Genomic DNA, 17,528 nt, shown 5'->3' with positions numbered 1-17,528 from the left:
GTGAAGCAAACAGGCCAATCATGTGCTACCCTTTGTGTCAAAACGTTGTCTCCTTGTTTCATTGTGAATTGTCCCAAGGTGAATTGTGTACGGTATGTAATTTGTGTGCTCCCATACCGTCTGACCTTTTAAGGGACTTCTACCAACAGCTCAGTGCATTATTTCTTGAAAGGTTGGGCTTTTGCACATGGTGTTGACCAAGCCTATATATTTTCACTCAAAAATTATGGAGCCTATGCCATGAATGAGATCTTCACTATACAAAAGATGAAAAGGAAGTTCAAGTTTGACTGAAATAATAATTCAAAATATTATAAAAGTCTAGTTATATGAATTATTTGGATCAATGTAGTTTATGTCAAACTGCATAAGTTACAGTGGAAACAGAAATATATTATTAGGTGATATTAAAAGGATTACATTTAAAATATGAAGCATGTATCACTCAAAAATATCGGGATTATCCAAGTTATTGTAAATTGCATTTCTTGGGGCTCAAAACCTGCTTTATATTCATCTATGGGCACTCTTTTGGGTTTTGTTCTAGAGAGCTGGCTGCTCCTGTGCTTCCACAGATTATGTGATACTCAGCAAGCTGGATCATCACATGATTACTGTGTGGCCATCAGCAACTCAAGGGTGGGCAGTTTTGTTAACTGTTTCTTTCCCCTACATCTTGGAGCTTTGGGACTGTCTATCCTCCTATGTCTTTCTCAATAGCTATGACCTGGCACATTTCAAAAGACAGGATTTTCACTTCCTACAAAATTCCTAAATAATTTCCCTCGTCCCTTCTTTTTCCTTATCATAATCTTCTCTATATTTCAATTATGGTCCAGCATTCATGTGGACTTTTATCTGTGACTGGGGTGCCGTTCATTTCTGTATGATTAATTCATTCATGAACACTAAAGGAAACTTGACTGTATTAAGTGTATACACTATCCTTCCACTGTTACAAGTTCACTAAGTTACTTTCTATATACCATAGCTTTTCATTTCTTAATTTGCATTCAACTGTGTTCACTTTACACTCTTACTACAGAATCAACTATTCCTTTATCATATACTGCTAATTGTGTTTTCTTTAGGTCACAGCACTTTAAGTGTGGAGAATCAACAGTTGCGGCTGGAGCGGGATACTTTAACAGCCAAGTTAGCGTCTACAAAGGATACACTGAAGGAGGCACTAGAGAAGTTGGCAAAAGCAAATCAGCGTAAAGAAAATGTAGAAAGAGCCATTTGTAAGCAGCTGTATAAGACCCATGACGTGCTAAAAAAAGCAAAAACACATTTGAAGCAAGCAAACTCCCTACCCCAATAATTTTGTAAATATCCAAATGAAGTAATGGAAAGTTATTGGCTTTGTAAAATGCTAATATCTATATGAAAACAAACATTTATTCTGTCTCCACAGAAATTATGCAGGACCTGGTATGATCTGCAACAGATTATATGCTGGCCATTATTAATTCATTAAAGCATCTGATAAATCATACCACAGTGAGCTCAGTAAAAACAATATATGTAGTGCAAGTGACGTCAGTGTCTGAACCGAAGCTGTCAGTCTGCATGTAAGACATATTGTACTAGTGTACTGTGGTGATGACAGTGAAGACAATCTCAAGTGTCTTGCTCTATACTAATGGCTGTATGACATGTTGTGTACCGTCCTCCATATTATTCTCAGCTGTACAGTATGGTGATAAGCGATGGTAAGAATACAGTAAAACAAGCCCTCAAGGATATTTCCCACTGTGATAATTAATTGGAATGACTTGGCGGGACTTCTCCTGTGTGTCCATCAGAGACAATCGTATCAATTCTAAAAATCCAAAAAGAAATGAAAATGTTTCTTTTGGACTCGTATAGTCATTGTGTAAATATTATTCATAATGTATATAGTGATGATCTACAGGAGTCCATCCTAAGTTTTTTAAATATACAAAAGGTACCGCCAACAATAGTACCTTACACCTGTTTAAATTGTCACATACATCATGTCCTCTTCTGTGATCAGGAAAGCTCATATCAGTTTTCTTTTTTTTTTTTATGAAAGTAAGGATTATTTAACATGAAGAGACGTCAATCACAGCTTCCATTTTTAAGCATGTTTTCATCTCAGGCAAAATTTTCTGTAGACATTCCAATCCAGTTACTAAGAACTTTGGTATTGATTGCTGACCTTTATTTATGGCATCTTCTTTTAATCTGTGTCCAGACGATCATTTCAATCTCATTTCTTTGATCCATAGCATGCTGGACATTAAGTATTTTTATTAAGTGTCTTTCTTCAAGTTAAATATTTGTTTGTTCTATATTTATGATGAAATTACTTATCGGATTACTGGAAGAATTATGACAAGTACTAAAAAGTCAGTGATTTATAATGCACATAATAGTGAAATGGTATTTATGATTATGTTTAAAGTTAGGGAAATTTTGTGGTGCTGCTCTTTATGATGTACCTGTGTTCAACATCTAAAGAACATCATTCTCTCATAACAGAAATTATATGAACATGCATATTTTGGGTCCTTTTCGAGGTAAATGCCTGCTACTCCTCAGACATGCCTTTATCACTAGTCTGTTCTGTTGTATCTATTATTATCATTGGTATTGATTTTTATCCTCTAGTACATTAAGAACATGCTGAAAGTTAACTTGTGATGAAAATGTGCTTAATTAAATTTTTCCCTTTTAAATCTTTTATGGAAACATTTACCTTATTTGTTATATTGTGTCTCTTCACCAGATTGGTTAATAATGTGATTATTATACACTAATTTGTATATTTAGGACATCAGTCATATAAGACAAGGATTATGTATTGTAAATGTGCTTGTATAGAATCGGAAATGTGTATATTTTGTACTAAGATGGTGGTCTTCCATGATTTATATGTACAAAGTAGGTTAAAATTTTGTGTACTTTTGTGCACATGGACCTCAAAAGAACTGATGTGAATTATATAGTTAATGAACTGATATGAAGCTTAAATATCTTGAATTAATAGTTTTTTATTATCCTTATCAGAAATATAAGGATTTTCCCAACATGAGTGAAGCAACATCAGCTTCCTCTCTCGCTACTTTTAAGTAGTGGTAATACAAGAGGGAAGGGCTAACAGTCATACTACATTCCCTCTGAACCAGTACAGAGGAAGGATAGTTTATCAGTCATTTGAGCATGAAAATCTATATCTATATCTCTGATGCCCATTCCCTCCAGTAACTCCTTTGAGGGAGTAGCCATGGCAAAAGAGTGGGCTGAAGAGCTGCTTAAACATTTGTGTATCACTCTTAACATGCTACTGGCAGAGGGTAACTAGCAGTGTTTCAAAAGGCTCCTACTGACTTCTACTACCTATACCTACATGCTCCAACCTACTACTTGTATGTAATGCTCCTGTCTAATGTTCCTACCAAATACTTTTACCTAATGATCCCATCAACTACTTTTGCATATTGTTCCTACAATTTTCCCAGACAGCAAAAGCACAGCACTTACCATAGACAAATCCAGAGTTACAAAGAATGAATTGTGAGTTAAGTGCTCACAAATGTGTGACAAGGAGAGATTGTTTGTTTATGGAGAGAATGCTACCAGTCCACATGTGGGTGGGACAGTAAAAGATAGCTACCTGGGTCAGAAGAATGCAACATGACAACCACTGAATTACTGGCTTACTATGCAGCTGCCACAAACACACATACACCCAACTCAGGCAGATAGTGCTGGAAACATACCTCCATGGTCAGTGGTTGCCTACCAGTTACTACCTTATAAAAGGTACATATAAATTATATAATTCAGGCTTAACATTTCCTTCACTTTAGTTTTCCAGTTGGTTGGTAACTCATCCCAATGACTATACAATTTAAAGTTCAATGAAAATTGCATCAGTAGCATTTTTCATCTAAAGTAACTATATTACTCTTATTGTTCTAGGAAAGGAAATGTTTTAACAAAGGGCAGGTAAAAAGCCCAAAATTACAGTTTCAGAAAAAAGAACAGTAGTGAACCACTTTCACAGCAGAATTCCCTATGGACACTCCCTAAAATTTCAACCATTAAGAAAGTGCCATTGTCTCCAAAGGTAGCAAAATGAAGTGATAATGTAAGGCAACAAGATGAGGAGGGCACAGAAATAAGAGCCTAGAAACAGCATTCCCATTAAGGAACGGGAAGTATTCTGGTAAAATACACACCAGTTTATGGGGTGGCTCTGGTAAGGTAAATATATACATGAAATGGTATCAATCTTAGAAAACAGATGACTCTTAGGATGGATGTTTCACCTGGAGTCAATGCAAAACCCTCTGAAGTACTTGTAGCACCAGCATATTATTTCCACAAACATGACAGGAACAGTAGCCATGTTTTAAGTGATGAATGCCATGTCCATCAAAAAATAAGTGAGGAGAACAGCTATTTTTGTCAACAATGGATTTGAATATTTGGAAAGACAGACATGTACTCCCATGTCACTGTCTTCACAAGACAATGTGATCTGTGAACTTGCCACAAGAGGAGTGCAAGATATATATGATAGATATTTAGAAACTACTTTGCTTAAATTTGATTATTCATATCTTTTCATAAAAACCATACAAGAAGCATCAAAGCAGATTTGGTTTGATGATCACAAAGAATTAACTGCTTAAATGCATAGAACAGTATCAATGGGAGAGGTACAAATGTTTAACTGTTGCTACTGTTAGGATTTTGTAAGTAAAACAAGCTAACCAGTACACTACCACTTGGATCAAACAATTAGCCACTACAGTCATGTTAATATGAACAATCTCAGTGTGGTGTACAATACATACTGGTTATTCTAAGTTACAAGGATAAATGTGGTGTAATGAAAAGGAACTTAAACATTTGCTTGTTCCAAATAAAGAAAAAAGAATTATGTATAAAAAAAATTAAGAGGAAAAAAAATTGCTTGATGCTTGTAGATTGTGCTTAAACCATTTTTTTAAAAGTGATAAACTATGTGAAGTCATCAGCAATTAAGAGCTAATGCCCAAGAATCTCATCTCCATCCCAAAGGAAAGTACAAGACTGTAAGTGCTCTAACTACAGTATTTGGGTAACTTGAGGTTATTTTATCCTTACTTGGCACAAAGACCTCATATTCTGGATACAAATGTAAAGTCAAGTGGAGCATCAGGTTCATTTATGAGGTTGGTATAGCAGTCCAACTCTCCTCCGATCCACCCAATCTTATACCTTGCCACCAGCTGCAAGTACAAGAAAAATGGACATGAAATTTTTCAAATCCTATCTTTACGAAGATTTACAGCATGTAAAAATGCATAATCCATTCATCTGATCTCTATGAATTTACTTTGTCCAAAGAAACTGACAATAATTTAACATTTTACCACTACTGCTCATACATTATAGACTGAGGTTAATAAAATCAGTTGTGAAATGGGTCAAATCAGTGACAAGAAAAGAATCTGATTTCTAAATCTGCATCAAGGCAGCCTATATTCTGGTTTTCTTGTACAGTAAATAATGGATACTGCATTTCTTATACAATAATTACGAAAGGAGCATTATAGACATAATATAAAGCAGCTTTGAAATTTTATGAAAATCAGTAATTCAGGAATACCTGAGAGGTCAACTTTCAGGTAAAGGCTTGCATGAACACAGGGACCCAGTGTACATCTAAAGAGTTAAAGAAATAATGAGCTCCCATTGTTTCATTACATGAATTCCAACAAAAGTATCTTCATACCTGTATGACTGCAGCATAGAGATTTTGTTCAGCCATTCTCCGGCCAATACATGCTCGTGGCCCATGGCCGAAGGGAAGAACAAGAAATGGATTTATGTTTTCTTTATTCAACCAGCGTTCAGGAAGAAATCTGTCTGCTTCAGGAAAATACTCTGGAAGTTGACAAGAAACCTGATTCTGTGTCACCACCACTGTCTGTTGAAAACAGTAATGTTTACTTCTTCATGCTTGTTGGAATTTGTAAATAAAAAATAAAACTGCAGAACTGGTATAGTAATTTCATAAAAGCATCATACATTTTTTTTCTCTTTGTACAGCTTGTAAATCTTGATATATCTCTTATGTATCAACCACCCTTCTCTTTTTATTTGTTTAATTTTCTTTAATATTACTTTACCTTTTCTTACCTCTCCAAGTAATCGACAAGAATAAAAATAACTAATACTTTGAAGGAAACTCTTTGCAGTGTTACTTCCTTTGCTATAACTTTTAAAAAGTGACAATACAGGATGGGAGGATTTTCAGTCCTATTACTGATGCCCACTTTAATCACCTTGTACAATACAGTAAGCAAGAGATACGTGGGTAGTATTCTTTCACTCTAATCTTGAGGGACAGTCTACTTGGTAGTAATATATATATATCATAGTTGACTGTATGAAAAAATATTTTTCACTTACATCTTTTGGTATTCTGTATCCCCTTATGACAGTGTCATCCTGAATGATTCTTCCTACGCCAATGGACACTGGTCTCAGTCGGTAAGTTTCCTTCAGAACAGCCTTCAAATACCTTGCTTCTGTCAACACTTTTGGCGTTACCTTAACAAAGAATTAGAGAAAGGGTTTCACCATTTTCCTCATACATGGACCAGTGCTTAAACTAATACAGTAAAAGTATCCATAAACTAATACAGTATAAGTATCATTTGTTCGTACTACAAAAAAAAAGATATATTTTTCTGCATCGTCTACCATGTTCATTTGACCACAAAGTATAGAAGTGCCTGAAACTACAACATTTTATGCTTCCCTAAATATTAAAATGTCTGAGATTCAACCTTCTGTCATACTTGATCACCCAAAAATAAGTATTGAAAGGAAAATTCCATAAATAAAAGAAATATTAATTCTTTCAGATGCTCTCTTTCATATGTAGGGTATTTACCAGTCCTTTCTAAACCTACATACCAGAACTTTAATTCACTCAAGAATTTCAATCATCTAGTCTAACCAAACTCAACATTCCAGTTAAAAGCTATGTCAGAAGGAGCCTAAATTTAAAACTTGAAGTGAAGACCCTAGAAATACTAAACTGTTACTAACACTGATCCCTAACAATGACCTCTGAAATTCCCAAGTCAGTCTAGTTTTCAACAACACCAACACAGACTAAAGAATTTCCTACATTTGCTAAAATTACAATCACAGCCTCATGAAAGTAAATCCTAGACAACTTTGTAGAGAGACATTATTCAAAATCTCAAACACTTCACATTTATATTAAGTTACTATTAAACAAAACCTTGCACATGCAGCAGTCATCACATTCAAATAATTACACGATACCTGACAAATAATGTACTAATTTGAAATTGACTCACTTCGCCATCAGACTTAAAAAGTAGAGTCTGAACCTCATTTGCCAGCAATTCCTGTTTATCTGGATTGGTTGCTAGATTGTGAAGCACATAAGACAGTGTGAATGCACCCTGAAACAAAAAACTTTATAATATAAATAACCTGATGGACTGACATAGGTTTTCCTGATATATCTTTCAGTTTTGTTTGATATTTATGAACTAAGCACATCTTAAAAGTGCTTTAAAATTCAAACATAATAATCACCGTATCAATCCCTGCCAGTAAGGTGTCACAAATAATGCCAACAATGTCCTTCTTGTCCAAACCACTTTCCAATATAAAATACTCCAGAACTGTAAGGGACTGGCCACGTTCCTCAAGGTGTGTAGTAGCATCCTCTTCTAATACCTTTTTTAGCTCCTCTTCCTTGGCTTTAATGTATTTCAGTCCAATTCTGTATTCAGAGGAGACAAATGAAAAATGTAATATGCTGATGTTTTATATATTAGAAAATCACACATGTATTTTCATGTAACTTACGCACAGCGCAGATTATTTACAAAAATAAAAAATAACCTTACTTCATCAAAAATATCCACATTAATACACGAGTAATGAATTCTTTATTCTAGAAACAACAATGGTTGGGGTGTAACCTGAACCTCCAACCATAATGATGCAATTACACAATTCAATGGTTCATGGGCGACAGTGATATACAATACTTTTTACGTTGTTTGGTTTCTAGTTATCTCTATGGATAAGAGATGGAATTACACATCAACTGAGAATTCAAATGAAGGAAGGATCCATTAAACCTCATGTGAACAGTGCCATACAGCACTCTAAGGGCTAAATGCTAAACACTCATGTACTCAACCAGCCCGTGTGTGTGTCATTAAATAAGATAAACACAGTAATAGGGCTAAAACTTGAATAATGGCATGCTCTAATTTCAAATTTAACTTACCTGCCTGGGAAAATGCATAACCATAATTAAATACACAAGAATTTGGGTTAGAAAACTTAAGATATGTTAATTCTAATAATAATTCTGACATGTTTTGATCCAATTTCCAACAATAACAGGTACTACTACTTGTTAAATATTGTTTGCACTGCTCTTTGATGCATATCTGTTACTTTCATATACAGCCATACTACTTGAATGCCTCTGACCTCTATATGGAATTCCTGACATTCAATATAATGTCCTTAATTGTAAACTATCATTCTATTACCTATTAATTGCAAAGTATTATTCAGCACTTACACTACCTGTAGATGGTATTTTGTCCCTCCACCAGCTGTTTATACAGTGGTGTATTAAAATAGCGCCATAGCTGAAACCCATTGTCAGTGTGGATGATGCTTGAATTGGATAAGTGGGCAGCATGCATAAGGTCCTCTGCATCCTTGCTGATATGTGAAGATGACTGATTAATGCAGCCTAAACGTACATCAAGTGTGGCCACCATCGTCACTATAGTGAAAAATCAGAAAAAACTTAAGGACTCATGGTAAAAAAAGTTTTTAATTAAGCAAAATATTCATTCAAAAGTACGTCATGATTCTTTACTTTGAGGAGATGATAAAAACAAAAATTTAATTATCAATTACATGCTGCCTAAAAAATATATATACTGTACTTCATATTATTACAGTACCTAATTCTTTGAAAACAAAACTGTCTGTCCATCCATCTATATTTCTGAAGCCTGTTCTCAACTGGAACTCCCTTAAGGGGTGGCCATGACAATAGTCTCCATAGCTAATGAAATCCAATGTCACTTCCTAGCCTTTACAACTCCATATTTGTACAGAGGTGTGCAAATAAAATTTCAATAATACAATGCTTCAATTAAATCAACATGTGAAAGTTTCCAAATCTTCACATCTCAAACATTGTTATGGGCTCTCGGTTTCATGTTATGGGCTTTCACTTTCATTCTCCAGAAGTAAATAATTTCTTTGAAAAACTAGAATTGCTGTTCTACATTGAAGAAAACCTAAGAAATCTCAATAAACTAAGCATTTACATGTCAGCATGCAACTCATGCCACACAATCTTTACAATCTACTCACACTTTTAATACCATCAATGATACTGGACAAACACCAGTACTGTACTCACACTCCAGGAAGAGTCGCCGTTCTAGGTCAAGAAAATCAGAAATGCGACCAGTTTGAGGGCATCGGATACTCTCAATGAGGTCAGCAAAGTCCCGGGACACCTTATAGGGGAAAAGAAAAACAGTCTCGTTTAGTAAATGTTGCTGCACAATTAAACTTACTATTCTTGGGAGGAGCTTTCAAATTGGCAATGATCCTTGACGTCTTCAGGCTCTGAATGCCACAACAGAGTTTGTGTGTGATCCTGCAAAATGCATTTAGCTTATGTCCCAGTTTAGGTTAAGTCCTTGGTTAGGCCTGATCCTAAAACTTAACCTACCCAGGGACCTAATCTTGGAACTTGACCTAACATAAACAACTCTGACCTAATCTAAACGCATCACAAAATCTCACGATAATTCAGTTCTAACTGTTTATCTTGATATAAAGAAATCTTGAACTTCAAATAGCAATCTAACTGTGATGCTAAGCAAAAGCAGTCTCAATACCTACAAGTTAACCATACCAGATTACAAAAAATATAGATTTCTAACATTTCACATCACAGTCTTGAAACACCTTGATGTGGTCACAAACAATGTTATAAGGTACTCAAGGCAGCCAGGAATGAAAATATTCACATTTTCCTAAAGTTATTACCCTTTTATCAAAAAGAAGGAACTAGACAACACGAAAGATGCTATCAAAACGATACAGCTAAAGTGACCAGTATGAACTGACCATGTTGACCTGTGACAGGCGACTAAGGACACTCTGCACACGGCTCAGCACCTTCTGAGCACGACGCCGGATTTCCCACCATTTTTGGCCATTCCTGGGGACAAAAACCCAAGCTCAATTATCATTGTCTGAATACAGATAGGGAAGGAGTGACAATTTACACATGGGATCTTCCACTACCTCATTTTATAATACTGTAATCCCTGTGTCAGCAACTGATGTGGCTCCTTTTCGAGAACAATAAACAGATGACAACCTTTTTTCTATTCCATCAGTCTGTGACAGGTAAGAATCCAACAACAGCCATAATGCTGTTGAAATAACATCTTGGTGTGTATCAACCCATTTACGGCAGGTAGGGTGTGTGTGCCTGTGGCTAAGGTGTATACATTATCAAATCTATAAGAAAAATAAGAGCATTATGTAGTTAAATTGTCCTATGTCCTGGCAGACACAAGTACTGTACTCAACTGCATCCACTGTGCAGGACAAATCCACTAGCAGCAAATTATGACCTTGTTCAGCAACTTCAATAAGTCTGAGAATCTTAACTGTATCATTCCAGATGTGACAACTAATCTCAACAGTAACATGCTTGTTAACCTCTAGAACATAACTGTATGATTCCTTGGACATGATGGTGGGTAAAGAAAAGTTATGTTATCACACCCACGAAAAATAATGTCAAACTTCTAGGGTTTAAGAAAAGGTACTCCTTTGTGTATGAGTCCTTATGAGCTGCAATATATAATAAAGTACAGTACAGAAGTTACTACATACATCAATGCCTCTATATTACTACTCACTAAGGCAAGAATCTACTTGTCTCATAGAACCAGTTATCAAATGAGCAGAAGTATAATTGTGTTGCAGGACCAGTACTCACGTGGGAAGGAGTCCACCAGTATTGTACATTTGGGGTCGGTCCAGACGGTACTGCTCAAGTGCCAAGTGTGAACGCCTCATGGGGTAACGACCCTCAATGGCGTACATTGTCTCAATGTCACAAGGGTCGAAAAGGTAAAGAAGTGTCACACCAGGCACTAACTGCTCCCGCACAATAGGTCCAAACTGCTGAAGTTTCCGCAAGCCAGTGTGGTGCAGCCGTTTAAAGGAATACTGACCTGTGAAAACAAAAAATGTTTAACTTTGGTTTTACGTCAGTTCTTAAGCAGCAGAATTAACATTTTGTCTTACTTCAGCAATCAAACAATACGGTTTAGCCTATCCTATAACAGTTATCAAAAAGTAAAATTTAAGCTTTTGTCTTAAACCAGTCATCAAACAAAAAGTTATATAGCTAAGTTTCAGTCTTACATCAGTTATCTAGTAATAAAGTTAAGCTTTTATCTCAAATCAGTTATCAAGCAGTACAGTTGTCTAACTTCAGCTACAAAGCAGCACAGTTTAGCCCTATCCTATACAAGCTAGCAAATAGTAAAGTGAAACATTTGTCTTAAACCAGTTATCTAATTATACAGTAAAGCTTATGTCTTACTTCAACTATCAAATATTAGAATTCAGATTTTGTCTGTCACCAAACTATACATCAATACTCAAACAAATATATTAGCTTTTCTCTCATCACTTATCAAGCTTAAAAAACTTCCATCATGATACACTAGAGTTAAGCTTTTGTCCTACGTCAGTTATCTAGAAATAAAGATTTATTTAAGCTTCACTAATTATCTTGTGAGGTTTAGGCAAACCTGATTGATCCCTGAGGTCACGAGAAAACTAGTTTATGCTTAAATTTTACATAGATATTGGTCCACGACTCTCCCAGGTCACTACAGAATGCAATATTTATACAAACACAAAGCAGGAGAATAAAATTATAAAATATATGTGGACAAAAACAATGGTGTCAACCAATGCTTTCCCCTGCAATAGAGAAAATACGAACAATTAGTAATATTTTACTCAAACATGGTGCAAGGTATGACCCACCATTATCAACCATGAAGTTACAAAGTCCAGAGTCACATTTATATCCACGTTGCACGTGTTGATGTTACTCAAAAGTCAGAATATTGGTTTCTATTGGAAGTACTTCTTTTGATCCCTTAGCGCGATGGTGACTATACTTTGGTTCTAAAAGGTAAACCTTTTTTGTTTTTCTTTGAAAAAAAAATAAATGCCCAACAAATTCAATTTAATTAACTACGATATTAATCCTTGTGAAACGGGTAACATTGAGCTTGATGAAATTAATGATTAAATCAATTCTTCAAAACTTGAGTACAGTGCCAAATACATTTAAAAATAAAGGAAAATCATATATTATCTAAACTGGCAACTTGTTTAACAAAACCTTTAAAAATCACAATAAATAATGACAGTTTCAGCGATAGAATAAGAGATTTCATATAAATCAATGTAATTACAGAACTTTACCCAAATCTCATTCATTAGTGCGTTAGGTGAAATATAAAGTATCAAAGATTAAGATTTACTATAACACTATGAAATATATATCGCCAATTAATTTTAGAGTAGGTAAGGCTATTTATTTTTAATATAGAGAGTTTGACATTGTGGGCTCATAAAACAACAAATACTCACCAACAAACGGTAAGTAATGGTAGAGTGTCCCTACCACAGGTAGCGAGCGTGGCCCAGGAATGTCTTCGAAGGGCCTTACATCCTGACAGGTAGGTCCTCTGTTCTCCTTCAAGTCCCCCAGTGACCCTGAAAGAGGGCAGGCATTCACACCGCCCGCCGCCGTATGAGACAGTCTGCATGGCGCTCCAGGCATTGAAAATCCCCGCGGTGATGACCAGCTCAGCACACTGACTGTGATGCGCGAAGGTAACATTTCGTATTTCAGACACTTTAACTTTTCAGTACCAGTTATTCTCACATCCAAGTTTCAGTTGACAAGTTTATTGAGAACATGGATTTTATTCCAGGACAGTTCTTTCTTCACTGATGGACTATGGTGGTATTGTTCTCACGTTTAATTTTCTGCTTCAAGAACCGTATGAATATACCAGATTGATTCAAATATCTCTTGTTACAATGATAATGCTCCATCTGTTTCCAGGGAGGCGTTGTTTGTGAGTACCACTTCCACTCCAGACCCGAACTATGAATTGTACGCCGCCAGCGGGGTCCCCCATGCCTACTGGAGGCAACCTCTCTGACGTCAAGACTTGTCCGATACCTGGAATTCCTCTCTGTTGTTCGTAAGTAAATTTTATTTGCTGCTACTCACATGAAGTGTGGTAAAGTCAGAAGGATTGCAAACAGTCAATATCATTTCAGTCACTATAGAAAGTTGCGAAAATGTGTTACTGTTATTGTGACATTGTGACTATCATATGAACAGATATTTCTTCGAGAATTGTTGTAAGCAGAATATTTCTTCATTTTTCTTTGTTACGTAATTTATCTCAGTGGATCGTATTTTTGGAGATACATCTCAGTCACTCACTAATGTTGTTCACTGAATGAATTATATAGACGTCCTAGCACTTATTTTGCAGCTACTCAGAATCACATATTTCAATATGCACTGTTCAAAACCATTGAAGATGAACATCAGTTATTATGATGGCTGATCTTGAATTAAATAAGCACAGGTGTAGTTATCCAGCTGTACACATGACAGCGGCAGCGGAATTATGGGCACGACCCCCATATTATGTGTCTGAGGTTTATATACCGTGAAAATATTGATCATACATAATATACGCATAATGATGTGCTTTGCATATAAGACCAGAATTATGTTTGACGGTATTATTAGCATATTGTGTTGTCATTGATACATTACTTGCATGTGTGATATTGCTGTTGTATGAGTGATACACAAACATATTTTTACATATCAGTTTTCAGGTATTAGTTTATGCGATATTTGTTCTGTCTAAGGGTTGTTATAATGTATATACTGACTCTAAACTTAATTGAAATATTTTAATGATATGGATATAATTGATAATGTGTGCAATGATATGGTTACACAAATATTTTGTTTTGATAGGGAAATATGTTGTATTTTGAAGCGATTTGCTATGGATGAGTTAAATGTGTTGATTCATTGTTGTTTAAAAGTCATTTTACTTGATTTATTAGGATGTAAAGGGAAATAGGACAACAATTCCAGATTTTCAATACAAAAAATTTTGGTGTCCCAAAATATTTTGTTTTTTGTGCTGCCACATCTGTTATGTTACATCTCTTGTCATATAGATTATTGTAGAGGAAGAATTTAACATTTTCTATTCACGTTTCTTCATTTAATTTGTTTCCTTAACACAGTTTAGCTAGCAGTTCTTTTCATCTCACCCAACTCATTTCTTGCTAACTTTCCAGCTAGTCCTTCATGATAATTACACATATGGTAGCACTATATGTATGTGTGTTCCAGGAAAGGTCGGTGTGCATATCATTCCCGCCTCTGCGTCTAGAGCATTTCCCGTGTGTGTCCAGCACCGCTTCGAATTCAGCCAGACTCGTCATATTTACGTCCAGGAATCAATTAATTTAAGTGTCGGAACAGCTGTATGCAGGTAACCACTACCATTTTTCTGTTTCCCTGCTTCACTTTGCTCATTTCAACCTCTTTTAAACTACTTCGAATATATTCTATGTTCAAACTCAGACGCCTGTGCTTGTGTAGAGGAAGGTTCGGCTGTGCTCGAGGTATCATTGGCCAATCTTGACGTGGGTACGGCCCACAGGTGACGACATCCATTGTAGTCCTCACCTTCAAGGGCACACAAAGGACGCCGGGCATTCAGTCATCTGCCATCAAGGGCATCGAAGGCTGTTCACCTCAAATTTCTTTTTTAGTATCTTTTCTGGTGTTTTACAGCCACACTCTTCAGCGAGACAGGTCTATGGATCTGCGCGATTTTCGCATCTCCTCGCTTAAGCACAGGCGTAACGTATGCTCTTCTACTCCCTTGGCATTACACACTCCCCAAGTCTCTCTGATTATCAAGTGTATCTGCATAATTTATTGAGATATAAGGAGAAACTTCATTAGGCGTTTTAGCATTGTCTGTTCTAGCAATTTCAATTATATCCAAGACCTGTTCCCCATACCATCACTGGTGGTAGGGCTATAGTGTCTTCCACAGTGAAAACGTCTCTTAACTTGTAATCAGCTCCTCTCACATCTTTATTTTATCCTTTACAACTTTTCCTTTCGAATCCTTTAGCATGATTATTTGCTTTTTTAGTTGATGACTTATGCATTGTAGAATAGATTTTTATTATCAATTTATCCACAACTTTCCTTTTAAAGTTTCCTCTTCCTGCTGTATCATGCTGTATTCACTCCTTGCTCTCTTCTACCTTTTAGACGCTGGCCAGATTTTGTGCCGTCAGGATCGTGTATTATATTACCTTGGTTGATAATGGTAAAAATCTGCTCGTATAGGTATTTAATGAGGGATGCTCTATCGAGTGTCATCAGCCGCTATTATACATACCTATATGCTTCCATATAGACGCGTATGTGTGTGCATGGGATCATCTGTAATCTAGTACTCTATTCAGAGACAACTGTTATGACATATATAGATTTAAGGATATTTAGTGTTTCACCAGAAGATTCTTTTGATGATTGGTCTGTGAGAGAGCAGAAACCATACTGCAGGTACGAGTTGTTCAATAACCGACCAGTGAGGTATTTCCAGATGTTGTAATAGCGTATAAAACATTATTTTGAATTTGAATTATTTCTTTTTAAGGCATGTTTTTCGTCAAATTTTGCAGATGCTACAGATTATAATTTTCGTGCAAGTGATCTTTGTAGATTGTCTTCATTTTTTGAGAGAAAAGCGATAGAAATGATATCTCATAGAAATGTTCAATACACAACTCGATGTTAACAATCATCGAAAGCAGACAGTCAGCTGAGTTTAGCTATTGATTGTTGATTTCAGAGATATATCAACAAATAATTAAGGTACGTGAGTTGGAATGATCTTCATTTGTATCCAGATGTCTGGCATAGACCCCAATTTCACGAAGTAGTCAGTTTTTATGTAGTATTGAGAAGCAGTCTCATAAGAGTCCCGTGGTTTCGCATGGCTAAGGTACCTCAGGTGATTGGTGGTCGAGGTACCAACACGACCTTTAGCTTAACAGGTCACCCTATTGTTCTCCACTTGACCCACAGGTTGTTGGACAGGCATAACGGTAACATTAGCCACTCGCACCTCAATGACGTGCATGGCTTTAGGGGTTTATGTTGCAGCTTCTACTTTATACAGTCAATATGTATTGAAAGTTGTGTAAAAACTGACTTTGTGAACGTAGGATACATTTCTTTATATCTTCTGTTACACGTATGAAGAGGATATTTATGTATAGTATTGTATTAATTTTGAGAAAGTGGCAATGAGCTTGACGTGAATATCTTTTTGAACATGAATGGATGATGGTTTGTATCAGGTACACATTGGGTGTTAAGTTAATGGTGTAGGACCACATCAGAACTAGTCTTGGGAGATGATTCTGTATGTGTTACATGCTGTATATTATTTGTTGTGATTGCCATGATAATACGAAGCATTATGTTGTATTTAATTGAATGATGTTTGATACGGTGATCATAATATTTTCTGAAAATTGTGAAGTTGAAATAAGAGTAGGTGATGTGCATGTAAAGATTTAACAGAACCCATTAAAACTTCATCTTCCTGAGCATCAAGATTCATCTTAATTTTCAGTATTCTTGTCTATGGGTCTGCAACCCTAATATTTTCAGTCACATGTGGCCAGGAGAATGACATACAAAATATCTGATATACAGCCCTGAAAATGTACCGCCAACTTGCAAACCTTCAGCTTAAAACCCATTTCCATCCACATATATATCCTCATCTTTTGTGTGTCATCGTTATCTTTGCTGAATCATGTTAGATTTTAATATAATTTTATGATTATTCATTTTTTCGTACTTCACCACAGATTCAGTGCTGGAAAGGTCTCATTTTCATACGTGAGGACATATATACTGGTGCTGTGGTCTCTTTTTAGTAGCCTAGATAATGTGTTTGGATCAGTTTCATAGGTTCACGTGTGTTGAAATTTACTCTTCACTAAAGATTCTGTAGGTCTCATGGTAATTATGTATATCACATTAGGTGTTTGTGAAGACCTAAGAAAGATGCGATAGATGCCAAGACAAACATTTAATATGATTGGCGGGGAAAAGGAATCTTTGTTTGCACTTGATCACTACGAGTGGGAGAGAGAATACTGTATTGCCCTCATGTAGCTTCCTTTTCATAGAAGATTGGGGGTTGGAAAAACCTTCCAACTGTATTTACTTTTGAAAAGGGTGAACATAAGAAGGAACCAAGCGTTTTTTTCCC

General features: G+C 35.9%; 3 protein-coding genes across 18 annotated transcripts in view; 2 read left to right on the top strand and 1 right to left on the bottom strand.

Moving 5' to 3' along the window:
• LOC139748322 (uncharacterized) overlaps positions 1–3,013 on the top strand; it is a 66,139-nt gene extending 63,126 nt beyond the window's left edge. For all 14 annotated transcript variants that reach the window (XM_071661353.1, XM_071661351.1, XM_071661354.1 and 11 more), the window contains one exon: positions 1,092–3,013. In XM_071661353.1, coding sequence (XP_071517454.1) covers positions 1,092–1,324 — 233 coding nt within the window. In that variant the 3' untranslated portion in view covers positions 1,325–3,013. The remainder of the gene's footprint in view (positions 1–1,091) is intronic.
• On the bottom strand, positions 2,036–13,283 carry LOC139748325 (cytochrome P450 302a1, mitochondrial-like). Of its 2 annotated transcripts, none has more exons than XM_071661369.1 (10): positions 12,757–13,283; positions 11,078–11,315; positions 10,192–10,285; positions 9,473–9,572; positions 8,617–8,821; positions 7,603–7,792; positions 7,359–7,466; positions 6,436–6,576; positions 5,756–5,950; positions 2,036–5,249 (listed from the first exon to the last, which is right to left on the bottom strand). In XM_071661369.1, the coding sequence occupies exons 1-10, from the start codon at positions 13,007–13,009 to the stop codon at positions 5,139–5,141; spliced, it is 1,635 nt and encodes a 544-aa protein (XP_071517470.1). In that variant the 5' UTR covers positions 13,010–13,283; the 3' UTR covers positions 2,036–5,138. The 2 variants fall into 2 exon arrangements, with proteins under 2 accessions (XP_071517470.1, XP_071517471.1); XM_071661370.1 differs by lacking the exon at positions 12,757–13,283 and adding an exon at positions 12,142–12,274.
• BORCS5 (BLOC-1 related complex subunit 5) overlaps positions 13,240–17,528 on the top strand; it is a 47,377-nt gene continuing 43,088 nt past the window's right edge. The window contains exons 1-2 of one of the 2 annotated variants that reach the window (XM_071661372.1): positions 13,240–13,379; positions 14,567–14,708. The gene's annotated coding sequence lies outside the window, so the exon portion shown is untranslated. Of the gene's footprint in view, positions 13,380–14,566; positions 14,709–16,009; positions 16,115–17,528 lie in introns of those variants that run through there. The other variant, XM_071661371.1, reaches the window with a different exon arrangement.

This window comes from Panulirus ornatus, chromosome 73 (assembly GCF_036320965.1).
Source record: "Panulirus ornatus isolate Po-2019 chromosome 73, ASM3632096v1, whole genome shotgun sequence".
Classification (NCBI taxonomy): Eukaryota; Metazoa; Arthropoda; class Malacostraca; order Decapoda; family Palinuridae; genus Panulirus; species Panulirus ornatus.
Note: the sequence above shows the minus strand (reverse complement) of the source record. Positions and strands in the feature narration are given on the sequence as shown.

Coding starts and splice junctions, on each gene's coding strand:
- LOC139748325 (XM_071661369.1), bottom strand. CDS start 13,009: ATGTTACCTTCGCGCATCACAGTCAGTGTGCTGAGCTGGTCATCACCG. Junction 11,316..12,756: donor CCATTACTTACCGTTTGTTG/GTGAGTATTTGT, acceptor TTGTTTTCACAG/GTCAGTATTCCTTTAAACGG. Junction 7,467..7,602: donor TACTGGCAGGGATTGATACG/GTGATTATTATG, acceptor TTTTTGTTTCAG/GGTGCATTCACACTGTCTTA.